Below are 25,150 nucleotides of genomic sequence, written 5' to 3' on the forward strand. Positions count from 1 at the left end.
GCAGTTCAATCGCGCTCTCGTTCGTGGTGGGTGTGTTGCTCCTTGTTCTCTTTCGGATGAGAAGAGACAAAGCGAGCGAGGGAAAAGGGAACGCGTGTCGTTACATAATTAGAGAGAGAGAGGGGTAGGTTATTAAGCTAGCGGGAGCGAGAACGAGAAAGAGGGAAAGCGAAAGACGCGTCGAGGGACCCGACGCAAGACTCAAAACTCAAAGAAGAAGCACATAGAGGAAGAAGCTGACGAGACGAAATGAAAGGTGAAAACACTAGTACATATGCGTGAACGAAGCAAAACAACAAAGGGCGTGATGGGAAAAATTAACGAGCCTGAAGAGACGAAGTGACGGGTCGTCGATAAACTTCGAGTTGAAGGACCGGGTTGGCTGCGAAGGCTGCTGGAACGGGAGGAGGGACGACGTAGTTCATGCTGCTGCTGCTGGGAGATGAGGGTCTGTACTCCCTCTGTCGAAGAGCGAGGGAGAGGGAAGAAGAAAGACGAGTGAGTTTGGGTTGGGGGACAAGGACGAGGACGCGACGGAGAAAAGGAAGACGAAGAAGGAGGATCGAACGCACTTGGCTATAATCCATCATAGGCAAAGCAGTAGCATCCGAATCGTACGTTGCTCTCCTCTCCAACCTCTTCTCTCGCTTCTCGCCTGATCTCCAACTGCCAAACGACTTCGACCTCGATCTGCCTCTGTTCGGATCTCCTCCCTCCCAGACCAACCCCGTCGACGCCATCGCAAGAGGGTAAGAGTACCTCTTGCTAGGCCCAGCTCCCGAGTTGAGAGAGACGAGAAGACCGATGGTGTAGATCTTGGAGAGGGGGAGGATGAGGAGGTAGGGCCAGGAGCCGGAGGCAGCCGTGTGGGTGGAAAGGAGTTGGAGAAGCATGGTTGAGAGTTGGATGCAGGCTGTGAGGAGACCGCCTGAGGGAAGAGAAGAAGAACAAGAAGGGTAGGTTGGTAGGTGAGTTTGAAATCAAAAGTGAAGAAGAAAGGAAAGAGAGAAGGACTTACTTCCGAGAACGATCATCGAGAGACGCGTCAAGATGTCGTTGGTTTGAGAGAACTCCGACTGCAGCAAGCCAAGGATGACAGATCAGAGCCAGTCTCGGTCTATAGTAGATGTCTGAAAGCTACGTTGAGGGCGACTCACTCTCGACGAACGAAGCTGAAGTGTAAACACCAAGGCGAGAACGATGTCGATGGCGCTCGACGCGGCGAGCCAGACTCGATTCGAGTAGTTGAACCTGCAACGTACCGACGCCAATAGCAACCGTCAGCTCTTCCTCTTGCCTCCAGCCGACTTCGAAGAGACGAAGCAAAAAGAAGAAAAGCTCACTGACATCCTCGACTCTTCCTGTTCCCCTCCCAACCCAACCAAGCTCCCAGAATGCAACAAAGCGTGCCCAGTGATGACACCGCTGACCGCCGCCAGAGCAATCGCCACTCCCATGACTGCCGCATAGAGGGTTCTCCCTGTCCTCGAGAAGACGACTCGTTTGGAGAAGGAGGAGGTTGAAGAGGGAGGCGAGATGAGAGAGAGGGTTGAGAGGAAAACGAGGGTTCGATGGAGGAGGAAGGATTGACAGAGGAAGGCGATAAGAGTCAGGAGGCTGAGGAAAGGGAAATTCTTCGAAGGTCAGTGGACGGAAGAAGAGAGGAGAGGAGAGTGAGAGAGGAGGGGAAGAGGGAAAACGAAGGAACCTCACATTTGAGAGACCTCGTCCGAGACTCTCGGTTTGAAGAAGTAGAGCAGGTTCCCATAGTTCGAGACTAGGATCTAAGTAGACCCATTCCCAACCCGTAGCCAGAGCACGAAAATCAGCTCCTTGTATCTTCGTCTTCCCTCCCAAAACGCAAACCAAACTGATCCGCCGCCCTCGAGATTCACTCACCGCGTTGACCCTCGCCACATCGAGCATCGTCTGAGCCAGATTCAACACCAGGAGAAGTCCTACTCCGACACAGAGGTAAATAGGATGTCTCGCTTTGGAGGAACCTGAGGAAGAATCGATGAAGTAGCGAAGAGATTGGAGCTGAAGCCGAGGGAGGAGACGAGGGATGAGCTCGTCGTTTGTCTCATTTCCTCCCTCATTCGCTCCTTTTCTGCACCTCTCGACAGACCAAGGATACCAGACGTACCAGAACGATACCCATACCTGTGAGACCCAACAATCCGAATCGAACGCTCGTCAGCTCAGCTCGTCTCCCTCCCTCCCTCTCCTCCTCTCGTCTCGTTCGTCTTTGATCTCACCAAAGCATTCGAGGCAAACTCCGAAGAAGTACGGTCCTAGAATTCCAGGGAGGTCCACGCTCTCAGGGATCTGTGGCTGCTGAGGAGAGGGGAAGAGAGGGGGAGGCATGGGTTCTGAAAGGAAGATGGTGGTTTGGGAGCTGAGAGGGAAAGGGCCCAACAGAGAAATCGATTCGTTCCTGGTCGTCGGGGAACGGCAGATAGAAAGAGAGAGCTGGGTTTCCGGAAAGTGTTGTTCGGAAGATACGTTCGAAAAGGAGAAAAGGAAGAAGGTCCGAAGAGGTTTTCTTGAGAAAGAACGCGGCGGAGGGAAGAGAGATGAGGTTGTCGTTCGACGCGTCGCCGGATTTCTTTCTGGTGAGCCTGTGCTGTATGTTGAGTCCTGAGATGAGCAAAGTCAGCAACAAAGAGTCTGAGAAAAGGGTATAAAGCTGTCATGGGCGTGAGCTTTTCCTCTTCTAGAAGAGAAAAGCGAACGAGGAGACGCACGACGACGCGTCGTAGACTCAGACAGTCTCGAGATCACGCTCCGTTTTCAAAGAGTACACAGAGATCAATCCACTCATAGCTCTTAGATTGAAAATGCACCCATGAAAGAGGTCGAAAATTCTCCTTCTCCAAAGGCTCCGGCCCTCTCCCTCGAATCGCCCCTCGCCTCTCCTTGACGAGCAACGGCCATCTTCTCCTTCTCTCTTCTTCTTCCCTTCTTCGATTCCCTCAAAAGAACCTCGAACGAAGGCAAGTGACACCCTTTCACCTACGCTTACCCCACTCCTTGAACTTCTCGATCTGGATTCCCTGAAGACGAGAGGAGGAAAGGGGAAGGAGGCCGTTGAGCTCATCGACCACTTCCTCCCTTCCCTCTCTCACCTTCCTCTCTCAACCCCCACTTATTTCCTCGCCACCGCACCACGCATCTTCTCTCCAACGGGAAGAGCAGATCTACTCACGTTCTCTCCTTTTCTTCCCCTCGTTTTTCTCGTGTTTCTTCTCCATCTGTGCAGCGCTCCTTCCCTCCTCGTTCGCCACCCAAAGCCATGTCCTCCTCGCGAGCTCATCGATCCCACTCCTACAACAACAACAGCAGCAACCCTCCCGGTCGAGCCATCTCAGAAAGAGATTCGAACGAGCCCCAGTTCGCTCTTCCTGGAGATCCAGCTTCTGCTTCAAGAGGAGGAGGAGGAAGGATGCAGGTCAGCTTCGTCCAGACTCGATCTTCGACTCGAAGAGGTGGCGAAACGAGCTGACCTCTTTCCTCTTTATTCTCGGTGGCAGTTCGGAGCGGCAGGTAGTGGAGGAGGAGTATCCTTGTTCAAGGAGAGAGAGACCAACAAGTTCACCTTCGGAGGAGGAGGAGGAGGAGGAGGAACGTCGAGCATTCATCCACCTCCCTCTCAACAACAACCCAGCGCCTCCTCTTCCTCCTCAAACCAGCATCAGGAAGATTCTCAACAACACCATCATCACCAGCACAAGAGCCGAATTTCAGCCCATGATGTCGAAACGCCGCTCCCCATGAGACCGTCGCAGAAGCAGGAACAGGATCAACCCGAGCAGGACGTCGAGGAGGAGATCGTCGTCGTCGAGGAAGCTATAATCTTCGTCGAGAAGAATGGGAAGCAGGGTCGAGGTGTTCACCATCATCATCAGCAGGAGCAACAGGAGGAGGAGGAGGAACATCAGCAGCACGACGACGAGAGTCCTCCTCCCTCTTCCCGTTCCCGTCGATTCCAGGATCAGTCGAACTCGGACTACGTCGACGACGAGGAAGAAGATCGAGAGGAAGAAGATGGAGCGAGACGACGAGGAGAAGACGGGGAGGACGAGTACATCGACAGGAGATCGTGGAGGCAGGAACCCGAAGCCGAGATGGAGGCTGAGCACGAACAGCAGCAGGAGGAGCAGGAACAAGAGCAGGAAATGGAGCTCGACGACGAGGCTGGAGAGCAGGGAGCCGGAGCTGGAAGAGCTAGGTCGGGGGAGGAGGAAGTTGGTTCGAACATCCGAGGAGGAGGAGCGAAGGTTCGTCTCGTCTCTTCTTCCCGTTTGAATCGACGACTCGTCTGACTTCCTTCGTTCTTCTTCCAAACCCAGTCCGAAGCCCCCTACTCGAAGCTCTACATCAAAATCGCTCAATCGGATCTCTACGCTGAACAGCACAAGGCTTTCGATGAGAAGTGGGGAGCGGTCGATGCCGACGACGAGGAGAAGTGGGTCCAAGGAGGAGATGGTTCGTTCAGCTCTCGCTCCCTTGGAAGCTTCCTTTCGAGATCTTTACTGACCGAGTCCCTCTTTGGAGGTTTAACTTTAGATCTCGTCAAGAAGGCTAAGGGAGTTCTCGATCGAGTCAGGGATCATGTCATGTGAGTCGCGTCGAAATCTCGTCTGTTCTCCTTCCTCTCGATACGACTGAGCTGACCCCTCCGCTGGCTTTTGGTTCGATTGCAACAGGGAACGAATGAAGCTCTACACTACCATCGACACTCACATCGTCGAGCATAAGTCGGAGCTCGTTAGCGTGAGTCGTCCTCTTTTTCCTCCCCTCCGACTTGTCCTCACTGATCCTCGTCCCTCCTTTTGCCCTTTCTTCTCCTAGAACGCTACCACTCTCGATGCGACCGCTTCACAACTCAGCTCTTGGGGAAACCACATCGTCTCCTCTGTCAACATCGGAGGGGACGGGAAGCAACCTTCGTCGTCGGCTTGAGCTCGTCCTGGAGAGGGAGGAGGAGGAGGGAGGAAAGTTCGTTTTGCATTTGGTTTCGTCGATGTTCGTCCTTCGTCCTTCGCGATTGTTTGTACGCTAGTCTATCTAGTATCTATGCAGCATATACATCTTTCCTTCCAGCGGAGCCCGCTCGGGTCGGTAGGTCTCATCGAAATCATCAATCGCACGTCGCGTCGTTTCACTCCTCTTTTTTTCCCACCCAAGCTCGGAACTCAATCTGGCCTTCCGACAATCAAGGCCCAAGCGGAAGCGAAAAAGAGCTTGTACTACCCTCCGAAGCCGAGAGCGGGTGACTGACACTCGTTGGAAAATGTTCCTGTCTTTGAGTTTCGAAGCGTTCGGCTTGGGGGCGTTTTGGGGGACGCGAAGGGACGTGTTTTCAGTTCACCCTCCCGAGCTGCCCTTCTGTTTTCTTTGACTCCCAACCACATTCATCTCCCTTTTCCGCTTCTTTACTCTTCTCTCCCTCTTACGTTACCCTTCTCTCCCTTTCGAACACCACGCGCTCTCAGCAAAACCCTTCCTCTCCTCCCTCCTTCAAGATGACCCGCTTCACCCTCGCCTTCGCGTCCCTTGCTCTCTTCGCTGCCGTCGCTTCAGCCCAGAGCGTCCCCACCGCAGAGTCTATCCCTGCTGCATGCTCTTCCCAGTGTGCTGCCACGTACGTTCTTCTCTCTTCTTTGCTCCAGCGTGTCCTCTAAAGGTCGAGGGAGGGACGAGCATCGAAGGGAACCGAAGCTGACCTCGATCCCCTCCCCTCTCCTTTCCTCTCGCTCCCCTCTCTCCCTTCAGTCTCCAGACCTCGATTCTCTGTACCGAGCAGTACCCGGACGCTACCAACACCGCCGCATGCTTCTGCTCAGGTTCGTATCTTTTTCTCTTCGCATCCGAGCCGAGAAAAGAAGCTGCGCTCTTCAAAACACGGCGAGCTCACCTTTTCGATCGTTCCCTTTTTCCTTTTTCACCTCCAACGCGTTCCTTCCCTCCAGCTCTCCCTTCCGACCTCAGCTCCTGCGCCGACTGTATCTCCTCGGCTGGACAGAGCGACCTTTCTCAATCGCTCGCTGCTGCTGCATCGTCTTGCCCTGCCGCTCAGCAGGTGAGTCTCGATCTCCTCGTTCTTCCCAACTTCTTTTGAACGCGACGACTAAAAGAGATAGGCCGACTGACTTTTTTGTTGTTGTTCTTGTTGTCTGATAGGCTTGTGCTTTCTCCTGCAACATCACTCCTTGTGATGCTACCGACGTCGCTTGCCAGTGCTCTGCCTCTTGTTCGTTCCATCGATTGCCTTCCTCGATCGACGCGTCTTTTTTCTCACACCCCGTTTTGATTCCCCTCCCCAGACCTCCAGGGCATCTACAACTGTGGAGCTTGCAACACTGCCAACGGTAACGCTGGACAGACTCAGCTCACTGATTACCAGGTTCGTCCGTTTCTTCTCTTCCGCTCGAGCACGACGCGTCCTGACCTTCCTCCCGTTCTCAGGCCCTCGCCGACTCCTGCGCCGCTCAAAGCTACACCGCCACCCCCACTGGAACCTCTCCTCTTCCCGCTCCTACTGGACAGGATACCTACGTTGCTCCCACCGGCACTTCCACTGGAGAAGGTTCGTTCTTCTTTCCCTCTCCCCGTCGCCCTCTCTCCCGCTCACCTCCCTCCTGTTCCCTTCCTCCCCTTCTTAGCTGAAACCGCCACCACTGCCGCCGCCGAAACCACCGCTGAGACCACCGCTGCCGCCGGGACCACCACTACCGGAGCTGCTGGAGGAGTCGTTACTGCTCCTGCTACCCTCTCTCGAGCTTCCGCCTCCGCTTCCAGGGTCTCCTCCGCCGTCAGGTCTTCTGGAGCTTCTTCCGCTCGATCGAGCGCCGCTGCTAGCGCTAGCGTTGGATCTGCCGCTACTGGTGGAGCTGGACAGAGGATGAGCGTCGGAATGGGAGGGTTGATTGGTGTTGTGGGTGTTTGGGCTTTGATGGTTTGAGGGGACGAGACGAGACACGTTCCGTTCGATTTGGATTGGTTTTGTTTTTTATGGGATCCGTTTCCGCTAGCTTAGTTTAGCTATGTATGTACTTTTTTCCTCCCTTCGTCCCCCTCTTTTCTTCATCGCTTTCCTTTCTCCTCTGAGAAAGGGACGATCCCACACTCGTTTGCCCCCTCACCTTCGTTTTTCGCTCTTTTTTTCTTGATCGGATTGTTTATTGACTTGCCTCCTCCACGACAGATGGTACACCCAGTTCGGAGAGTGGGAGAAGACCGAGGAGGTGGGTGATAGAAAGAGGAGAGGTGGAAAAGGAAAGCAGACGATCGAGTCGAGTCGAGCTCGTCGCACGTTCCTCTGCTTCGTCGTTTGACCGGCTGGGCTCTAGAGACAGAAAAGTTCCATGGCTCCGAGTAAAAGGTGCATATGTATTAAACGGATCTGCAAGAACAAAAGCGACGAAAAGAGAGAGAGAGAGACGAAGGAAGGCAGGAACGCAGCGACGACGTCGAAAGTCCAAAGAACGGACAAGACCAGGAAACAGGGAAAACGGGAAGAGAAAAAAAGTGTCCTATGCAATGAAAGCGATCAAAAACCAAAGCTAAGAGACCACAGCGAAGAAAGAGAACCGAGTCTACCTGATCTTGAGCCCTCCCGTCGCACCGCTCTTCCCTTGACGGTTCCCTCCAGCCATTTCTCCCTCGTCGCCAGCTCCTCCACCTCCAACCTTGCCCTTCGAAACAGGTCGAGCGTCCCAGATCTTCCAAAACTGTAGAAGAGGAGAAGAAAGAAGGGGAGAGACGCGTCAGTTCGTTTGAGGGTTCGTCTTCCCGTCGCGTCCTCGTCCTCGTCCTCGCAACTCCTCCTCCCTTCCCAGGTCCTCAAGCCCTCCTCGACGAACCACTGAAGAACAAAACAGACACTAACCTTCAGATTCTCGTCACTAGCCGCCGTCCCGACCGTTCCTCCATCAGGACTCAACGCACTCGCCAAAACCCTCGTGTCGTGAGCCGCCACCTCCCAAACCATCTGCAAGCTCGGGTACGCCCAGAGACAAATGTTGTTATCCGGGAATCCATGCGTCGAAAGGATCTCTTTGGAGTGAGGGGAGAAGATGAGGGAGGTGACTTGAGAAGGGGTTTGGAGGGAGGAGATTCTGGAACCGGTGGTGGAGGACCAGAAGTGGATGGATTGATCGCCTGTTCCTCCTCCGGTGGCGAGGAGAGAAGACTGCCAGGGTGACCAGGCGAGAGCCTAAAGAGAGAAGGAGAAGGGGATGAAGGTTCGGAGGTCAGGGAAGAAGAGGGGACGCGCCGGAGTGGAGAGGGAGGAGGAGAGAGAGGGAGACGCACCTTGACGGCGGCGGTGTGGTTTCGCTTAGTCCATCGAGCGTTGACACGAGAAGCTTCTCCGGTGGTTGAGTCTGCTGAGAGGAAGGTCCCCGAGGTTCGGCCGCTAGAAAGGGAGAGAACGGAAAAGAAGTTAGCGTTCGGTGTTGGTGAGTCTTCTCGACGCGACGAGAACGAGCGAAGGAGATCTGAACTCACTCCCAACAGTTGACGACGTTATCGTTTCCTCCCGAAGCGAGAGCTTGGCCGTCGGACCTCCAGGTGAGACCACAGACCTGAGAGATTGCGAAGGAACGATGATCTCGTCAGCGGTCGGGCAGAGAGGAAGGGAAGAGGAGAAGCGGACGAAGTCGAACGTACCTCAGCAGTGTGACCCAAAAGCTCCCCGACCTTGTGTCTAGCAACACGAACATCATGATGATGGATCGATCCATCCCTGCATCCCGAACTGAGGAGGTGACCGTGCCAGGAAAGGACGGGAACTCGAGACTGTTCGAACACGAAGGAAAGAGTGAACGAGGGTCAATTTCGAGCCCAGATTTGACGCTACACGATTCACCATCGTCGAATGACACCCCGAGTATTACGATGAACAAAGAGATCGTCGATCTGGCCAGGAAACCGAGCGCTGAAGGAATGAAACTCACAGCGTGACCAGCCATCGTCCTCAACTTCGTTCCCGTCTCGATGTCCCAAACTTCAACCTCTCCTCGATCGTTCCCGACGGAGAGATAAGCGCCATCCCCAGCCCAAGTGAGCGAGGTAATCTGAGGCGATTCGTCGGTAGGTCTGCGAGCGACGGCAAAGAGAGAAAGGCGAGGTCAGCTTCGTTCGTTCTTTTCTTTTCTTCGTAGCTCATCCCTTCCTCGCCCAACCCCCCCCACCTTCGACCAACCTTATCTACGAACCCCCAACCCGTGCTGACTTCCAAACCCGGAGAGAGAAACAGCCAACTTACTCTCCCAAAGCGCTAACCCCTCCACTCTCCGCGTTCCAAACGTAAACCGCCTCTCCCAACCCAATCGCAACCATGTTGTCCGAGCTCCAAGACAGCAAGTTTAAGTAGTAGTCATCCACCATCCCAGGAGCATCCAGAACTCGATCCGGTCTGGTAGGGATCGCTCTCTTCCTCGCTTTAGGATCCATCTTGCTTCCCGGTCCTCCTCCAGCAGCACCTGAGCCCGTTGGAGCAGCCTTGGTGTACCTCCTGAGCTGAGCGTGAGCGAGATCGTGGGAGGCTGAAGCTGCCGGTGGAGCTTGAGCGAAAGCGAGGATTCGAGTTGGAGGAGCTCCTGGGTTTCCTGAGACGGAGGAAGAGGAAGGGGAGGAGTTGACGGAGGAGGCGAGGGAGATGTTGGAGGAGTCGTTAGGGTTGGGGTTGGTGGAGGAGGAGTGAAGAGCTGGGGCTGAGACGGTTGAGGAGGAGGAAGAGAACGCTCGTTGGGGGATGAAACGGTCGGTCTGATGAACGAGCGAGAGAGAGAGAGAGAGTCAGAAGAAGGACAGGAGGAGGAGGAGGCTGGTCGAAGGAAGGAGAGCTCACCGAACCAACGACTGTAGATTTCTTCCTCGAATCCATACCACCGTTGTTGTCTCCTATCCAGTCTCTATCCGACACGTTCATTCCTCCCATAGCTTGACTGATGGCGAGCGTACTGTCGTTCGTAGAGTTGGGAGGGCGGGTCGAAGAGGAGGACGAGCTCTTCTGAGGAGAGAGTTGTCGAGGCCTGCTGGAAGCAAGAAAGACGTTGGATCTGTAGAAGAAAGCGAGTGTTCAGAGTCAGTATACACAGAAGAAAAGGATTACATGTCTAGACTCACGAATCACTCCCTCCTCCTCCTCCCATGAAGCCTTTCGCTCCTCCTCCTCCGCCTCCTCCAGCGTCCGTGGAAGCGACCGAGACGTTTGCGAACTTGTCTGCGAGTCCAAAAGGAGACGTGGGAGAGTGAGGCCGAGATTTGGATCCGGATCGACTGGGAGTCTTGTGGCTCATAATGTATAGGAAGAGGGAGAAGAGGGGAAGGAGAGGAAGAGAGGAGACTGTTGTGGGTTGGGTGAGCTTCGTTCTTTTTGCGCGAAGGAAAAGCACTCACGGCTCAGAAAGAAAGAAAAATCCTCGGAATTCTTTGCGTCCGAGTGAACTCGAGGAAGATATGATCAGTAGTAGATTTTCTTAACGAGTTTTTCCAGTTATCTTCTACTTACTTCAACGACTCCCTTTCGAGCTCCCCTCCCTCTCTTCCTCCCTCAACCCACCACCATGTCCTCCTCCTCTCCTCCTCCCTCTTCGACAGAGAAGGTCGCTCCCTCTCCTCGGAAATCTCAACCGCAACCCAAGAAGAAGCCAACTCCGACATCAGTCCCTACATCAGCCCCTTCAGCCCTCGAAGACGATGGTCCTTCGACCCCTCCAGCCGAAGGAGGAGGAGACGAACCTGAAGGAGACGAGGAGGAAGCAGCAGGAGAAGATAAAGGAGTCGATTATCGACTGCTAGCCAAGATGGGAAAGTTAGTAGCAACTTTTTCGGTCTTCTTGTAGGAGTGCGAGGAGGAGAAGAGGAGGAAGGAAGGAAGGAAATCCGAGTTGAGCTCGAGCTGAACATTTCTCCTCCTTCCCACCACCTTCCTCCCTCCCACCAGGAAATCTACAAGCGGTGGAATCGTCATCCCTAAACGAGGAGAAAAAGACTTCGAACCTCTCGAGTTGGGAGTCAACGTTCAGGAGAGAGCTCTTCGAGAGGGAAGGGAGGCCATGTTTGGAGCTCTGACCGGAGTCCGAGGAGGGTCGAGGTCAGTCTTCTCTCCTTCCTGCTTCTTTGTAGATACAGTAAACTCGAACGAACAAGAAGCTGACCTTTATATCTACATTCTCGTTCATTTTCGAATCTCCTCACAGCAAAACCATGTCGCACGCTCACTTCCCTTACCCTTTAACCTCGACCTCTTCCCCTTACCCCTCCTCCCTCCCCTACGTCCTCCTCCCTCGTGGAAACCACTTTGCAACCATGGGTCAAACCCTTCGACCTCCTCCTACTCCCTCGTCTTCAGCACCTTCGAACCCTCCTTCCTCGACCACTCCCTCCGTCCCCAAATCCGATCCCGTCACTGTTCTCCTCCCGGAAGAAGCTCTCTACCTCCTCGAGCGTGGATCCCTCTACATTTGGAGAGGAGATCTTGATACAAACGCAGCTGCTGAGGCCAAGCTGAGGGATCTGGGGAAGGCCGCACCTGGGAGCGACGTGGTGGAGGAGGTGTTTGCGAGGAACGCGGTGAGAATGACGGTTCAGGAAGGATGGGCTGCTTGGGGAGAGGAGCTGAAAGGTGGGAGGTATACGGTGAGTTCAGTAATCTTGTAGAAGAGGCTCAGAAGACGACCATGTGTCTGGTCGGAGAAAGGCAGGTAAGCAAACGACGGAGCTGATCCCTCTCCTCTCCCTCCTTCTTCCTCCCGTCGCGTCTTCTCCTTCTTCTCTCAATTGTCCCTTTCCAGGTCTACGCTCAACTCAAACGTCAAGGATACATCGTTCATCGAGCACCCAACCATCTCCCAGCTTTCCTCCAACCGTCGACCCTCCCTCCTTTCCCTTCCTCCCTTGCATCCTCGTCCTTCTCTCGCAGCGTCGCCGCCGTCGGCCTCTCTCTCGCTCGGAACGTCCATGGTCTCTTCGTCGGAACTTGGAACTCTCTCATCGGTCTCGGAGCATGGCTCTGGCGGACTACCTTCGGGCGGATACGCCTCGGTCGAGGTATCGTCGACGAGGAGAAGGGAAACGCGGTCGTCGATCCTTGGACGCCCTTGATTCAGAGGAGGGAGAAGGTTCCTCAGAACTATGGTCAGTGTCGATCTCATTTGTTCTCGTTCGCTCCGACGCTTTCCTCTCAATCTCGAGGGAATCGCCGTTTTCTCTTACAATGCGACGCTTCGCTGAACTCTCGTGGCCTTTTCTTCCCTCCCTCGACCAGCTCAAATATACTCTCACCTCCGAATCGTCCCCTCGCCTACTGCTCTCCCAACTCCTACCCCCGAGGAAACCCGAGAGAACCCGTACGAGATCTACTACCACGTCTGGAGGCCCAACGGATCGTACAAGAAGAGCAAGCCTTCTGAGCCGGATTTCAAGGTTGGAGTCGTCGAGTGAGTTCAAGCCTTCCTCTCTCCTTCCTTTCTCAGCCCATCGGTCTTCTCATCGAACCTTCGAACGAAGCCTCCGTGCTGCTCGAGACTCGACGCGTCGTTCGTCCCCTCCTCACTCGCTAACCTCTCGCTTTCCGCGTCCCTCGTCCTCACCAGCGCCCGACTCAACCCCCTCCCCTCCCTCCCCTCCTTTCTCTCCATCTTCTCCTCTCAACCCAACCTCACCGCCCCAGCTCCTCGCTACCCTCCACGAGCTCCTCCTCCTCCTCGCACCAACAACCCCAACCCTCGCCCACCTCCTCCTCCTCCCGCCCAACCCTCCCTCCTCTACCGCTTCTTCGTCTGGCTTTCCATCCTCCCCGCTCCTCTACACTCAAAGAAGGGAGCAAAGGCGATGGAACCGAGAGGAGGGGACGACGGAGAGACGGACGAAGCCAAGAAGATGCTGGGACTGGTGGGGAATCCGTTCCCGATGTTGAAGCAAGGGGATAAGGGGTTCATGCTTGCTGTGGTGGATGGGGGAGGTGTGAGTTGGGTGAGGTTTGGAAGAGGGGTGTTTGGGAGGTGGGGGATCCAGTAGAAGTGGAGAGGGAGAGGGAGATGAGAGAGGGTTTCAGTCGCGCTTTGAACTTTCTTCACTCGTTGTTCGTCCGTTTTGGCCGAGAAAGTTTGCGAGACAGAGATGAAGGGCCACTCTTTAGGCTGTATACGAGACAGACTGCAGATCCAAAGATGAGAATCGAGAGGCCGACGAACAGGTCGAGTGAAGCCCGACGCGTCGCTTCGCGGCTTCTCTGCAACGGGTCCTCGAGCGAAGCTTCTTCCCTCGAGTCCTACAACCTTCCTTTTCCCCCTCCAACCTTCCCTCAGCTCAAGATGAGATGTTGATCCTCAAAGTCTGTTCTGTTGGTCTAGCGCAGGGGGTGCGACGAAGAGGTGAAGGCGGAAAGGGGAGCGAGGGAGGGAGGGGGGAGGGGGGGTGTCTGACGAACGAAAGGTCGATCTGAGAAATCCACGCTTCGGACCTTCAGGAAGTTAGAGGAGTTTCGAGTAGACAAGTCAGATGATATTTCTCCCTCGGTTGCTGCTGCTACAAAAGAGGTGCAGGATCGAGGCAGGACGCGTCGTTCGTCTGGTCGTGTCGGAGTTGGTCTCTTTGATGAAACCTACTTGACCCTTGAAACCCTCGCAATAAAAACAGGCAGGCGAAATCTTACAAGCTCCGAAGAACCCCCTTCGACCAAACAACAGCTCGAGACTCGACTGCTGACCTTGGGCAAGGAGCTTGCGGATGGCCTTGAGGCAAAGGAGGAGAGAGAAGGGGCGAAGACAGGTCGAATTGCCTCGTCGCTGTTTGGCCTCCATCCACCATCTCTATCTCGAGAGAGAGAGAAGAGTCAAGAGGGATGCAAGCCCTTCCTCCTCCCCCTCCTCCTCTTCGAAGTAGAAAATCTTCCTCCTCCTCCCAATCGCTGCCTCCTACTCGCAACCCCTCCCCTTCAGCTTCTTCAACGTCTCGAACGGCCATCTCCTCCTCGACGTCCTTCTCCATCTCGATCGCTTCTCGCCATCCTCCTCCTCCTCCTCCCTCTGGCTCTGGTCACCCTTCTACTAGTAACAGTACTCGGATGCATCGACCTGGATCGTTCGCTTCCTTGACTCCTCTCAACTCATCGTCCACTTCCACCCTCAACAACAACGTCAGATCCTCTCCTCCCTCGCCTGGCTCCTTCTCCCCTCCTCCTCCTCCTCCCAAAGCCTATCCACCTCCTGGCAGTTACTTTTTCGGAGTAGGAGATCATCAGCAGCAGTATAGTAGTGGCAGTAAGGAAGAAGGGAGACATCGGTCAAGGTGAGTTTATAGATTAGAAACAAACAAGGCAGGGAAGGGAAGCGTCCTCTCGTCCTCTCCCCGCAGAAGACCGAGGGAGAGAGAGAAGATCGCTCGACGCGTCTCTTTCGATGTTTTGATTTCTTTTGCCCGGGGTCGATCTCGGGCTTTATGCGTTCGTTCGCGTCGATCAGAGTGGTGGTTTTGGAAGAAGGAAGAAGGGGAGGAGAAGGAGAAGGGAGTCTCCATGGACACGACCTCGCAGATTCACCGACGCTTTCATTCGTTCCTCTGACCTCCATCCTCTTTTCTCTTGTAATAATAGATCCAAATCCATCTCTACTAATCCTACCCTCTACTCTCCTTTAACTCCTTTTCCTAATCAACCTCTCCCTCCTCCTCCCGGTCCTCCTCGACGAAACTCGACGACTCCTCGAACTTCGCTTTCCTCCCTCGCTCTCTCGTCCCTCTCAACTTCGACTTCGACCTACCAACCTCACCCTTCTCCTAAACATCCTCCTCCTCCTCTCTCGCCTTCTTCGTCTTACTACCCTCCTCCTCATCGGACTCAATCTTCACCTTCCATCCACGTTTCGCCCAAAGATCACTATCGATTCGACTACCTCCCTGCTTCAGCCTCGCCGCACCATCACCTCCTCTCCCTCTCTCCCCCTCCTTCTCATTCTTCTACTACTACAACTCGATCACCCAAACCTTCGTCCTTTATCACCATGTCAAGGAGGAGACCAGCAGGAGCTGGGACGGCAACCGTAGAGAGCGACGGAGGCGAGAGCGAGGAGGAGGAGGACGAGGACGAGGAAGACCATGGCTTGGGATTCGAGCTTCGAGGACGAGGCTCGACTTCTTCAGGAGGAGGTCCTGCTGGAGTAAGAGCTAGGTGGGAAGCTTCTTCTGGTGGTGGTGGTCTGGGTGGCATGGAAGGAAGCTCGGGATTAGGGCTCGTCGGGCTGGGAGGAGGAGGAGGAAGCTCGTTTGCGAGGTCGAGGTTTGGAGGAGGAGGAGGAGTCAGAGACAGAGAGAGAAGTGCTGATGAGAGGGATGTCAACGTGTTATCTACGGACGGAGAAGAACCTGTGAGTATCAGTAAAAACTTCTCTTTCTTTGCTCTCCCTCGCTCCTCGCCCTGTTGAGCTCTCGTTTTCAAACCTGACCTCTCGAATTTGGTTTCCAGCTCCCAACCTCCCTTCTTCGACCTCCTCCTACTCCTCCCTCTCGCCTGGCAGTCCTAGCTTCTACACCTCTCGTCCTACTCCTCCTTCGACTGCTCAGCGTCGTACCGAGTGTGACAGGGACGTTCTACCTCGTTGGAAGGGTCCTCGGCAACTCGAGCTCGAGCTCGAGCTCAACTTTCGAGGAGGGTTCGAGGATGGAGTGTTTCTTAGCTTGTTTCTGGGTGAGTCGCACCTTCTTCTTTATAGAATCTCGAGAGCTCACTAGCTCGTGCAAAAATCTCGAACCTCCTCGCTAACTTTCCTCCCTCTTCCTCCTCTCGTGCTCCCTCCCAGTCCCTCCTCACCGCAACTCAATGCTTCCTCCTCACCTCAGGCCTCACCCGTCGCTGGCTAGCCTACTACTCCCTCCCGTCCACTCTGCTCCGTCTCCTCTCTCTCCAAACCATCTGCTGGCCAGCAACCTCCATCACGCTCCGTCTCCTGGGTCCCTCTCGACCACTGGTCGCTTGGATCGTCGTTGGGACCACGACCACCGTCAGCAACAGCATTCGACTCTGGGTGACGAGTAATATACCTGCGGGCAGTATGGTCAGTGGTGGAACGGGAGTGGGTGGGTTGGTGAGAGGAGACGGAGGTGGAAGTGGGAAGAGTGGGAGTGTGGTTGGAGGTGCGGCGGGAGGAGGAACGGTTGGAGCTGGAGGAGGAGGAGGGAAGATTGGTGGGAGGAGAGGGAACAAGAGAAGGATGGATTGGGGACTGGTGGTGAGGCAGTGTGTATGGCCTTGTCTGGTGGGGTACATGTTGACGAGTTGGTGTTTGGTGAGTTTCGTCTCTCGCGACGCGTCTTCAGCCTCCTGCTCGAGCTCCGACGCTGACTTTTCGCTACTTGGTTTCATTGCCTTCTTCTTCAGCTCGTCGAACGAGACTACTCCCGACGCGATTTGGGAACAGCTGGAGGGTTCGGAGAGTGAACGATCAGAGTCGCCGTTCTTCCTCTCCTCCTCGTCGTCCCTCGGCTGGATTCAGCCTCCCTACGTCTCGCCACTCTACCTTCACCCTATCGGCTTGCAACTCACCACAGTACCACTCAGCATCCTTCCCATCTCTCGCTGTCCCTCTTAACTGCTCCTCAACGAACGACACGACTCGAAACGAAACTCACGAACGCACTTCTTCTGCACGGGACGGACTCTCCTCCCTTTTCTCTCTGTAGCATGACCCTTTGTACATATTTTCTTCCTTTTCGGAGCACGATGGAGGATAGCATAGCTGGGACTCTTTGTAAATTGAGGAAGGAAAGGAAACGGACGCGTCTTGCTCGCTTTAGCTTAGTTTTCATGTAGCATCGGTTAAGATGACCTGACTCAGTCCACTTTCTCATACTGTGCGTTTTCCTTTCTTCTTTCACGATCTGTGATGACTTCTCGCTCTGTTTTGGGTCGGGGTTGGATGAAGGGGAGAGAGGGAGAGAGAGAAGCGACGGAGGGCATGCAGGAACGCCGTCTGAGCAAGAGGGAAAATGTTCGCCGCGAAGAGCTCACAGGAAACTGGACTCATCAGACTACCACACAGCATTTTTTCGGACGAGGTTAACATTCTGTTTGAGGCGAAGTTGAAAGACGAAAGGGAGAAACACGGCGAGCTTTCCTTCCTTCCCCTCCTTCGTTTCCAACTCCATCCCGCCTCAAGTTCCGCCTTCTTTTCGTTCGCCGCTTCGCCTCTCTATAACCCCCATCAGCGTCTACCGCTCGATATACTCCATCATGCTCCCCTCCTCGTTCTCAATTCGGCTCTCCCTTCTTCGATTTCCAGGAGAAGGAACAAAGGCGGGAGCTCGTTCGAAGTCGAGCTCACCATCCCATTTGAGCCTCCCTCGTTCAGCCCTCGCTCGTCCTGCAGTCGGAACAGTTTCTTTCGTGAGTCGAGCATAGGACGTTTTCCGCTTTCTGCCGATACGATTCTATAAGAAGAACTCTTCCTGACCTTCCTTCTCGTTGCTTGCGAACTTCAGCCCTCGCCAGCTGGTTCGGTTCCTCCTCCTCTTCCTCTTCCTCCTCCTCTTCGACGCCCAACGCCTCCTTCTCAACGTCTCAAGCTTCCGGTAACCCATGCACACCTTCTCCATCAATCGAAGACTCCGTCCTCTCAGCGATACGGCTCGAAGAACCCTCCCAACGCATTGGACGACTTTTTCACCCCCTTGGGCGACGACGACTTCGGCATGTTGTGAGGACAGATCTTCATCAACTTCTGAACTGAAGATCAGCTTCCACTAACACCTCGTCGTCTGTCTGTCTAATTTTGCCCCAGAAATCCCCTTCCTTCCCCCAGACCCGTCGTCCCTCTAGCGGCAACGTCAACGTCAAGCCTCGACGCGTCCTCTCTCCTCCCCTTCCGCCTCGCCGCAAGCACCCTCCTCTACCCCTCGGCCCCAAGACTCGCCTCTCACTTCCAACCCCTCGCTCCCCTCCTCCTCCTCTACCTCCCAGCCTGCCCTCCACTCCAAAGTCCAACGTCGACGCTCCTCTAAAAACTGTTCGAACGGTTTCGTCTTCCGCTCCCTCCTCGCCGACCTCAAAGCAAGATCTCTCGCTTCGCCCGAGGACCCTTTCGAGACGTGGATGGAAGCCCTCGTCTCGGTTGATCTGCTGGAGGTGAAGGGGCGGAGAGAAGAGGTGGAGGAGCTGGCGGCGTTGCTGATGGAGTGTGCCTTGGATTTGGAGGAGGGGGTGACGGTCTTGAGCTGGGGGTTCTTTACAACGGAGTCGGATCAGCTAAGTCAGGGAGGCAACCAAGTTGTAAACTCCCTCGTTTTCTCTCTCCTGAATCGTCTCCTTCACCTACCGTCTCGCCCACCGCCAGAGCCTCTCCTGCGATTCCTTCTCGCCAACCAGCCTCGGATCCAGCTCTCCTTCAAACGAAGTCAACACCCTGTCGCCACGCTTGTTGAGATCTACTCACGTCTCTACACTCAAGACAAGAGAAACCTGGATTTCATCGGAACACACCCAACTCCCGACGTCCTAGTCGAACTGTAATCCCTTCGGAATCAGCACCTCGACGCGGTTCGAGCGATCCATCAAGCGATGAAGGTCGTCGGGAGGGAGATCTTCACCGTTCGAAGTTGCACCTCTCTCCTGGACGGATACAGTCATGGTCGGGCTTTTGAGGAGGTGGAGGAGATCTGGCAGATGATGAGGTCGGAGGGAGGAGTGGGAATCAATCAGAGGGCCGTTTCGGTGGTGAGTTGTCTCTTCTACGTTCGCAGCTCTCTCCTCTTCCTTGGCTATCCTGACTATTAACGCTTCTCTTCTCTCCAGTACTTCGATGCTTGCGGATTCAGGTGAGCTATGGAGAAGAACCCCACCGAAATACGACCTCAATCTCACTCGACGCGTCCTTTTTTCTTCTTTCTTCCTTCCTCTTCAGTGGTTCCCTCTCTCGAGCGATCGAAACTTGGGAGGATCTTCGCACAACAGGATTCAACCTCAACGATAACAACTACCAGGCCTACCAAGAGTGCCTCACTCGGTGCGGAGCTTGGGACGAACTCTTCTCCTTCTTCGCCGAGCAACAAGCTCAACACCTCGTCGCTCCCACATCAGTCCCTCCTCTTTCCGCTCCCGGACTGGCCGCCGCTCTCAAACTCGGGAGACGCTTGGTCCAGTATCCTCGACATCGAAGTCTCCATCCCGTCGACTGGGACTCATACAACCTGCTGAAGAGGAGGATCGAGGATCTCGTCTCGAAGGAGACGTGGGAGGAGGTTCATCGACTGCTGGAATCGCGGGAGCGGATTGATTTTCCCAGTGGTTATAAGACGGGGAATGGGAGAAGAGAAGAACGACCCTGTAAGCATACTTCTGCCTGTGTCCCTTCATGACCGTTCGAGCTTCGTCTCATCACTTCTTTCCTCGACTCGCTCGTCGCCTCCAGGAACGCTCAACGCTTCTTTCCTCAGAGCTGGAAGAGCCGATCTTCATGTCTTCAAAGTGTGGGCGGGTCTTTCTCTCTAGTCTCTCTTTCCCACTCCTTGCTAACCGAACTTCACGTCTTCACCTCCCTCTCTCAGCTCAAGTCGCCTCGACGCGTCCGGAACGAAGTCGACAACACGGTCCCGTTCCAACCGTTCTTTTCAGCTCTCGACTCGGATACGACTCTATCGACGCCCTAGGCGACATATCTTCATGGAGGGAAACAGGTAAGGCCTATCCCTTTCTCCCAGTAGTCGAATCTTATGTCGTTTTCTCTTCGCTGACGAGTTGCGATCCCTTCGATCTCTCCTACAGCTACAGCAGTCCCCTTCTTCGCCCAACCTATCGTTTCTGCTACCCAAAGCTCCCTGCACTAGGAGACGCTCTCTCGTTTTGAAACGGGATGCTCGCTTGTGAGTCTCTCGTCGCGTCGCGTCGAGTGGGTTTGCGTTCGCTTCGAAAGCTTCGAGCTGACTGCCTTCCCCCGTCCTCCTCCTTTCGACTTCTTCTCTAGAAAGTAAACACCTCCCGGGAGATTCACACCTTCCGACGGAGCTAGACTGAGGGCCGGTCGACGAGGAGCTTGAAGAGTCGAAGGGAGGGCAGCAAGGAGCGGCGTAGAGTTTTTATGTAGATCGCGAGTTGAGCCTAGACACAGTTGACTTTTTAGTGTTTATACGTTGACTTGTTATTTTTAACCTAGGTCTAGCCGACCTTTCTGCGTAATATCTTCTTCCAGAAAGGAAACCAACCAACTTCGTCTTTCCTCTCCTCCTCCCTCCTGACGTCCACCCTCTTCCCATCCTCCAAATGCGTCCTCTCCCCCTCACTCCATCCCTCGAACCCCTCCCCAACTCCTTCCCTCAACCCTCCCCTCTCTCAACCACCTCCTCCGCCATCTCCTTCACAGGTCGTCCTCCCTCCTCCTCCGAGATCGGACTCGACGACGATCCCTCCCCTCTCCCGACGACTCTCACTCTCTACTCTGGCCGACAGATCTCCCTCCTCGATCCTTCTCCCTTCGAACCTCTGCACGCACATCAACGCTACCCTCGAACTCACCTCGACGTCCTCGAAGCGGTCGTGGAATCCTCGGGAGGGACGAGGTATCAACACCTCGTTCCTTCGTCTCACCTTTCCCTCGTCGCTTCCTACCTCAACGTCGTCGAAGCGGGAGTCAAAACCTGGTTCAAACGACCAAAGAAGAAGGAGAGAGCTCTCGTTGGGACAGCGGGAGGAGACGAAGGAGGGGAGCAGTCGAGAGTCAAGGTCGAGGCGGTCGAGATCGAACCCTCGGTGGACGAGGAGGTTGAGAGGAAGCTGAAGGAGAGGGAGATTCAGCTTCGACAGTGGGAGAAGGAGAAGAAGTCGAGGGAAGCGAAGGAAGCTCAGGAGAGGAAGTTCAAGATCAAGGAAGCCAAGAAGGAGGAGAAGAAGGAGATCAAAAGGAGGGAGAAGGAGGTCGAGCTCAAGGCGTTGAAGAAGAAGGTCTTCGAGAGCAAAGGGAAGGGTTGGGAGATCCCTGAACTCGAGATCGAGTTCCCAGAGGAGTGGGTGTTCCCTGAGGGTGTCTTCTTGGGAGGAGACGTGAGGAAGTTGGAGCCTCTGGTCGTTGAGCTCGGAGGGAGGACGGGCCAGGGAGGGATGAGCTCGAACGCTCGTCAACTCGACCTCTTCAACATCGACCAACAGCAGCAGCACCACCTCCACCTCCACCAGATTGTCGAATTCGAATACCTCTTCAACTACCCACTCGATCCTTTCTTCTCCACCTTCTCATCGAACGACGAGGACCAACTTCGGCAGGACGCATGCATCCACCTCTTTCTCCCTCCTCCTCCTCTCGAGCCTTCGTCGCCGGACGCTTCTCTCCTACCGAGACCTTTGTCCTCCTCGAAGGAACTCGATCCCATCACCGACTCGTCGGAACCTGCCTCGAACTCGCTTCTCTTCTCTCCGGCGATCCCTGCCTGCCTCACGCTGCCTCTTCAGCCTGCTCTCCTTCCTTCGTCGACGCCTCAGGATCCACCCGATCAGCATCCTCCTCGAACGGAAGAGAACGAAAAGAGGTTGGAGGGGAACGACGAACTGGACTTCTTGACTGCTTTCACGGACCCTCCCCTCGTCGAAGGACCCGTCGCGTCTGCTTCTTCGTCGTCGTGTCTCGATCTCCTCACCGCCGACGAACCAGCTTCCCTTGGACGAGAACGATCCATCGACGGAACTGGAACCACGATAGGGAATGATCCGATCTGTAAATCTCTGCTCCTGATCCGCCCTTTTCTCCGTTCAGATCCAATCTGACCTCGACGCGTCTCCCTCCCTCTCTCTTTCTCTTCCAGCGACCGCGTCCCAGCCCCATTCCCAGCCTCTTCCACTCACAACCCATCCAGCCCTCACTCCAGATGAATCCATGAACATCTTCCTCGCCAAACTCGAAACCATCCTCGCTCCTCAAACCCAACCTCTCGTCGTTCACAACCCGCCATTCGAACCTCAGAGACTCGGTTCGTCCCGCTTTCTTCCTTCCCCTTTCGCATTCTCCTTTCCTCGTTTTTTTTTTTTTTCGCTCGCTGACTCACTCACTCATTTCCCTACCTCTCCTTTTCTTTGCGTCCGTCCCTTCGTCGGCAGCCTTCCAACCCCCACCCACCCTCTCCTCCCTCTCCTCTTCCCCGGTCTCCCTCTCCCTCCCGGCTACGACCTGGTCCAAACCTATTTCATCCGAACAAACCCCTCTCCCGCTTCTCCCTAAAACCTCCAAGCACAGAGAAGGGAGAGGGAACAGGAAGAGAGCTGCGGCTCCCGCGTCGGAGCAGTCGAGGAGGGAGGGAGGGAAACGAGTCAAGCTTGAGGAGGGGATTGGGATCGCGGGTGGGACGAGAGGGTTGAAGAGGGTGTGCTCGTCTTCCGCTGAGAGAGAGGGGAGGTTGGAGGAGCAGGGGGATTTGTTGGGTTGGTGAGGAGGGGAGGGAAGAGCGCGACGCGATGAGCAGCGGGGGGGAGCAGGAAAGGAAGGGGGCTTGCAGTTTCTCTTGACACGATTTCATGAAATCTCTACCCTCTTCCTTTTCCTTCGCTTACCCTCGACGAATCTTGACTAACCCAGCGACGTGTTCCATCTTCTAACGAAAAAAAAAACACTGCGGGTCCAAACACCTCTCCGCCTCCCCTCCCTCCCTCTGGCTCTCACGTTCACGTCCAACCTTCACCGCCTCTCCATCCCATCCCTTCCTCAACTTCAACTCCCTCCCCCTACAGTCAAAAATGGACATCATCGCTCGAGCTCCTGAATACTTGAAGACTCTCAGGGTGGGTGTCTCTCTCTCCAGATGACAGAACGAGCGAAGGGAGGAGGAGCAGGAGTGAAGGGAGGAGAGGGAGCGAAGCGAGAGAAAGAACGGCCAGAGCTGACCTTTTAGTTTCTGGTGGGGAATGGGATGTAGGAAACCAAGCTCTCCAGTTTGAGACCTGTTAATGAGTTTGTGAGTCTTCTTCTTCTTCTTCTTCCCATCTTGTAGTAGTAGAAACGAAGGAAAGAAGGTAGAGAGGGGAGGAAGGGACCAGGCAGGCGCCGGATTGAGCTCGCTTCGCCTTTCGTTCTTGCTCGAAGCTGATGCGTTGTTCGTTTTTTGTACTGCAGTTCGACCATCAGAGGATCAGTCGACCGGCTGATATGAACGAGGTTACGAGCGTGAGTTTTACCTCTTGTCTTTTTGGGGGTGGGAAGGAGGAGAGGGAGGGGGAGGGAGGGTTTGGGTTTGAGCAAGGAGGAGAGAGAAGGTTGGCCGTCTCAGAAGGGTCGAGAGAGCACGAACAGAGGCTCACTTGAGAGGGAGGGTAGAAGAATGGTACTGGATAGGTGGATGGATGGGTTGGGGTGTTGTGCTGTAGAAGGAAAAAGGAGAGCTGGGAGGGGAAGGGAGCTCAGCCAGCGAAACCCTCGAACCGAGCTCGAGCTCATCGCTTTCCTCGAAGCTTGATTTTCCTGACCCTTCTCCTTGGAATCTTTTTGGACGTAGCGCATATCCTACAACACTCGATACTTCTCGGGCAACTATGGAATCGTCATCGCCGTTTTGGCTGTTTACGCTCTGTGAGTGCTCTCCCTCCTTCCTGGTTGGGTTCTCACAACGAGACGAGCTCGCAGCTGACCCTCCTCCCCTTCGCCTCTTTGTTTCTCGTGTCCGTTGTTGCGTTTCGATGGACGTTAGCCTCACCAACCCTCTCCTCCTCCTCTCGCTTGGTCTTCTTCTGGGTGGTTTCACCGCTATCAACAAGTTTGGTGAGCTCGAGCTCTCTTCCCTTTCTCCTTCCCTTTCCCTTTCCCTCCCTTCGACCTTCTTCCGTCGTTCCTCCACTGACTCTCCCACCTGCTCCCTTCGTCGTGTCAGCCCCTGAACCCATGCAAGTTGGAGAACACGTCGTCACCCAGAAATCCCTCTACACCGGTCTCTTTGTCCTCGGCCTCCCTCTGCTCTGGATCTCCGCTCCTCTGTCGACTTTGTTCTGGATCGTGGGAAGCAGTATGTTCTTGGTGCTTTCGTGAGTGCATTCTCTCTCTCTTCTTCTTCACATCTCTTTTGTTCAACCTCTCTCCGCCTCCGACTTTTCGCTTCACGCTCGTTTGCGTTCGAGCCCGAGCTCGAGCTCAACTCCTCCTCCCTCGCTCCCTCTTCCCTCCATTCGAACCCCATCCAACTCTCTCATTTCCTTTGAAGCATACCAACTGACGCGTTCCCTCCTTCTCTTCCTCCCTTCTCTGCTTCGCAACCTCCAGCCACGCATCCTTCATCGAACCCGGAGTCGAATCAGAGTACGGAACCGTCGAGTCGGCCGTTTAAATCCCCAACCTAGCATCAGCAATTCCCTTCCCACCGTCGCTCCGTCCTGATCGACCTTCCCTTCCACCCTCTTCGACTGATCGGGTTGGTGAGGGCTGTTTGAGGTTGGTTTCTTGGGTTTGGGGATTGGGATGGAGCCGAGGAGGAGAGAAGGAGAGGGACGCGTCGACGGTTGGGTTTGGGTTTTGGGTTTCTTCTTTAGATCGTGGGTTAAGTGGGGTGGTGTTGCAGGGAGGGCAGATGAGGGGGGGTGAGGATGTGATTGTTCACTTGTGTTTGTTTTCTGCTCGAACGAGCGAAGGAGAGGGAGAAAGGAAGAGAGACGAAGGGCTTGAACGCGTTCAGTAGGAAAGACTGAGATCGAGAAGAAGGGCGAGGCGGGGAGGTAGATTTTGGGATTGTGTCGAAGGGTCTGCGAGAGCCAGAGGGGGAGGGAGGGACCTGAAAGGGAGAAGAAGAGGAAGGGGAGGAGGAAGAGAACCATGACGACGCGGCGAGAACGCGCAAATCTTTCGACCAGCGATTGTCAGCCAGTTCGATGGGTCGAAGGAGAGGATAAACTGGCGATGATCAGCAGTAGGTAAAAGCTTCTGGTTTGGCGCTTCGTCTTCAGAAGAACGAATAGGCAGAAAGTCTCACCAAACGCGACGGCGGAAGAGCAACGGTTTCCTCGAGCGGCTCTTCATCTCTTCTGCCAGGGAAGAGGTAGAAAAAAGCCTCCATTCATCTCGTACGCACCTGCCAGTAAAGATGCAAACTCGACGTTTCGGAGGACTTCGTCGAGTCAGAGAGTCACGACGCGTCGACTTCCTTTTTCGAATCAGGTCCGTTTCTTCCTCGCTTATTTTTGGCCTCG

The 25,150-nt window shown here is 54.8% G+C and overlaps 9 protein-coding genes across 9 annotated transcripts; 7 read left to right on the forward strand and 2 right to left on the reverse strand.

Annotated features, from left to right (window-relative positions):
- Positions 1–317: 317 nt before the first annotated feature.
- On the reverse strand, positions 318–2,797 carry BDY24DRAFT_427087 (DUF6534 domain-containing protein; the record flags this gene model as incomplete). The annotated part of the gene is made up of 8 exons (XM_076644046.1): positions 2,259–2,797; positions 2,147–2,163; positions 1,900–2,040; positions 1,344–1,498; positions 1,158–1,251; positions 1,019–1,076; positions 573–928; positions 318–461 (listed from the first exon to the last, which is right to left on the reverse strand). Exons 1-8 carry the CDS (start codon positions 2,365–2,367, stop codon positions 318–320), a joined length of 1,074 nt encoding a protein of 357 aa, XP_076493698.1. The 5' UTR covers positions 2,368–2,797.
- Positions 2,798–3,540: 743 nt separating this feature from the next.
- BDY24DRAFT_399384 (uncharacterized protein) lies at positions 3,541–5,095 on the forward strand. The gene is made up of 5 exons (XM_076641822.1): positions 3,541–4,280; positions 4,353–4,488; positions 4,570–4,621; positions 4,710–4,776; positions 4,855–5,095. Exons 1-5 carry the CDS (start codon positions 3,774–3,776, stop codon positions 4,963–4,965), a joined length of 873 nt encoding a protein of 290 aa, XP_076493699.1. The 5' UTR covers positions 3,541–3,773; the 3' UTR covers positions 4,966–5,095.
- Positions 5,096–5,381: 286 nt separating this feature from the next.
- BDY24DRAFT_436350 (uncharacterized protein) lies at positions 5,382–7,203 on the forward strand. Its single transcript, XM_076644218.1, has 7 exons — positions 5,382–5,647; positions 5,779–5,849; positions 5,976–6,085; positions 6,187–6,256; positions 6,330–6,409; positions 6,472–6,592; positions 6,669–7,203. Exons 1-7 carry the CDS (start codon positions 5,529–5,531, stop codon positions 6,965–6,967), a joined length of 870 nt encoding a protein of 289 aa, XP_076493700.1. The 5' UTR covers positions 5,382–5,528; the 3' UTR covers positions 6,968–7,203.
- A 139-nt stretch (positions 7,204–7,342) lies between these two features.
- On the reverse strand, positions 7,343–10,222 carry BDY24DRAFT_399387 (WD40 repeat domain-containing protein). Its single transcript, XM_076641823.1, has 9 exons — positions 10,138–10,222; positions 9,860–10,070; positions 9,275–9,777; positions 8,964–9,105; positions 8,677–8,805; positions 8,515–8,591; positions 8,320–8,422; positions 7,895–8,221; positions 7,343–7,736 (listed from the first exon to the last, which is right to left on the reverse strand). The coding sequence occupies exons 1-9, from the start codon at positions 10,161–10,163 to the stop codon at positions 7,602–7,604; spliced, it is 1,653 nt and encodes a 550-aa protein (XP_076493701.1). The 5' UTR covers positions 10,164–10,222; the 3' UTR covers positions 7,343–7,601.
- Positions 10,223–10,569: 347 nt separating this feature from the next.
- SEN54 (tRNA splicing endonuclease subunit SEN54) lies at positions 10,570–13,360 on the forward strand. The gene is made up of 6 exons (XM_076641824.1): positions 10,570–10,825; positions 10,958–11,107; positions 11,214–11,652; positions 11,808–12,150; positions 12,281–12,452; positions 12,609–13,360. Exons 1-6 carry the CDS (start codon positions 10,578–10,580, stop codon positions 13,030–13,032), a joined length of 1,776 nt encoding a protein of 591 aa, XP_076493702.1. The 5' UTR covers positions 10,570–10,577; the 3' UTR covers positions 13,033–13,360.
- A 1,202-nt stretch (positions 13,361–14,562) lies between these two features.
- On the forward strand, positions 14,563–16,865 carry BDY24DRAFT_399392 (N-glycosylation protein-domain-containing protein). Its single transcript, XM_076641825.1, has 4 exons — positions 14,563–15,377; positions 15,476–15,697; positions 15,810–16,295; positions 16,388–16,865. Exons 1-4 carry the CDS (start codon positions 15,015–15,017, stop codon positions 16,445–16,447), a joined length of 1,131 nt encoding a protein of 376 aa, XP_076493703.1. The 5' UTR covers positions 14,563–15,014; the 3' UTR covers positions 16,448–16,865.
- A 1,697-nt stretch (positions 16,866–18,562) lies between these two features.
- On the forward strand, positions 18,563–19,978 carry BDY24DRAFT_443943 (pentatricopeptide repeat-containing protein; the record flags this gene model as incomplete). Its single annotated transcript, XM_076644810.1, has 7 exons — positions 18,563–18,718; positions 18,797–18,819; positions 18,906–19,242; positions 19,413–19,470; positions 19,549–19,677; positions 19,766–19,863; positions 19,965–19,978. The coding sequence occupies 6 exons, from the start codon at positions 18,563–18,565 to the stop codon at positions 19,825–19,827; spliced, it is 765 nt and encodes a 254-aa protein (XP_076493704.1). The 3' UTR covers positions 19,828–19,863; positions 19,965–19,978.
- Positions 19,979–20,240: 262 nt separating this feature from the next.
- On the forward strand, positions 20,241–22,599 carry BDY24DRAFT_443944 (uncharacterized protein). The gene is made up of 3 exons (XM_076644811.1): positions 20,241–21,704; positions 21,793–21,957; positions 22,085–22,599. The coding sequence occupies exons 1-3, from the start codon at positions 20,261–20,263 to the stop codon at positions 22,411–22,413; spliced, it is 1,938 nt and encodes a 645-aa protein (XP_076493705.1). The 5' UTR covers positions 20,241–20,260; the 3' UTR covers positions 22,414–22,599.
- YIP3 (Yip3p) lies at positions 22,600–24,792 on the forward strand. The gene is made up of 7 exons (XM_076641826.1): positions 22,600–22,762; positions 22,897–22,935; positions 23,094–23,144; positions 23,473–23,546; positions 23,665–23,735; positions 23,845–23,995; positions 24,231–24,792. Exons 1-7 carry the CDS (start codon positions 22,718–22,720, stop codon positions 24,292–24,294), a joined length of 495 nt encoding a protein of 164 aa, XP_076493706.1. The 5' UTR covers positions 22,600–22,717; the 3' UTR covers positions 24,295–24,792.
- The last annotated feature ends 358 nt before the right edge of the window (positions 24,793–25,150 follow it).

This window comes from Mrakia frigida, assembly GCF_051309035.1.
Source record: "Mrakia frigida strain ATCC 22029 unplaced genomic scaffold BDY24scaffold_32, whole genome shotgun sequence".
Lineage (NCBI taxonomy): Eukaryota > Fungi > Basidiomycota > Tremellomycetes > Cystofilobasidiales > Mrakiaceae > Mrakia > Mrakia frigida.

Excerpts from the sequence above, each read along its gene's own strand:
- BDY24DRAFT_399384 (XM_076641822.1), top strand. The coding sequence starts at position 3,774 with ATGAGACCGTCGCAGAAGCAGGAACAGGATCAACCCGAGCAGGACGTC. Across the intron at positions 4,281-4,352 it reads TCCGAGGAGGAGGAGCGAAG|TCCGAAGCCCCCTACTCGAA; the intron begins GTTCGTCTCGTC and ends TTCCAAACCCAG. Across the intron at positions 4,622-4,709 it reads CGAGTCAGGGATCATGTCAT|GGAACGAATGAAGCTCTACA; the intron begins GTGAGTCGCGTC and ends CGATTGCAACAG.
- BDY24DRAFT_436350 (XM_076644218.1), top strand. The coding sequence starts at position 5,529 with ATGACCCGCTTCACCCTCGCCTTCGCGTCCCTTGCTCTCTTCGCTGCC. Across the intron at positions 6,086-6,186 it reads CTTGCCCTGCCGCTCAGCAG|GCTTGTGCTTTCTCCTGCAA; the intron begins GTGAGTCTCGAT and ends GTTGTCTGATAG. Across the intron at positions 6,410-6,471 it reads CTCAGCTCACTGATTACCAG|GCCCTCGCCGACTCCTGCGC; the intron begins GTTCGTCCGTTT and ends TCCCGTTCTCAG.
- BDY24DRAFT_399387 (XM_076641823.1), bottom strand. The coding sequence starts at position 10,163 with ATGGGAGGAGGAGGAGGGAGTGATTC. Across the intron at positions 8,592-8,676 it reads TTTTGGGTCACACTGCTGAG|GTCTGTGGTCTCACCTGGAG; the intron begins GTACGTTCGACT and ends GCAATCTCTCAG. Across the intron at positions 8,222-8,319 it reads ACCACACCGCCGCCGTCAAG|GCTCTCGCCTGGTCACCCTG; the intron begins GTGCGTCTCCCT and ends TTCTCTCTTTAG.
- SEN54 (XM_076641824.1), top strand. The coding sequence starts at position 10,578 with ATGTCCTCCTCCTCTCCTCCTCCCTCTTCGACAGAGAAGGTCGCTCCC. Across the intron at positions 11,653-11,807 it reads TGAAAGGTGGGAGGTATACG|GTCTACGCTCAACTCAAACG; the intron begins GTGAGTTCAGTA and ends GTCCCTTTCCAG. Across the intron at positions 12,151-12,280 it reads GAAGGTTCCTCAGAACTATG|CTCAAATATACTCTCACCTC; the intron begins GTCAGTGTCGAT and ends TCCCTCGACCAG.
- BDY24DRAFT_399392 (XM_076641825.1), top strand. The coding sequence starts at position 15,015 with ATGTCAAGGAGGAGACCAGCAGGAGCTGGGACGGCAACCGTAGAGAGC. Across the intron at positions 15,378-15,475 it reads CTACGGACGGAGAAGAACCT|CTCCCAACCTCCCTTCTTCG; the intron begins GTGAGTATCAGT and ends TTTGGTTTCCAG. Across the intron at positions 15,698-15,809 it reads GTTTCTTAGCTTGTTTCTGG|TCCCTCCTCACCGCAACTCA; the intron begins GTGAGTCGCACC and ends GCTCCCTCCCAG.
- BDY24DRAFT_443944 (XM_076644811.1), top strand. The coding sequence starts at position 20,261 with ATGCGTCCTCTCCCCCTCACTCCATCCCTCGAACCCCTCCCCAACTCC. Across the intron at positions 21,705-21,792 it reads GATAGGGAATGATCCGATCT|CGACCGCGTCCCAGCCCCAT; the intron begins GTAAATCTCTGC and ends TTTCTCTTCCAG. Across the intron at positions 21,958-22,084 it reads ATTCGAACCTCAGAGACTCG|CCTTCCAACCCCCACCCACC; the intron begins GTTCGTCCCGCT and ends CTTCGTCGGCAG.
- YIP3 (XM_076641826.1), top strand. The coding sequence starts at position 22,718 with ATGGACATCATCGCTCGAGCTCCTGAATACTTGAAGACTCTCAGG. Across the intron at positions 23,145-23,472 it reads ATATGAACGAGGTTACGAGC|CGCATATCCTACAACACTCG; the intron begins GTGAGTTTTACC and ends TTTTGGACGTAG. Across the intron at positions 23,736-23,844 it reads CACCGCTATCAACAAGTTTG|CCCCTGAACCCATGCAAGTT; the intron begins GTGAGCTCGAGC and ends TCGTCGTGTCAG.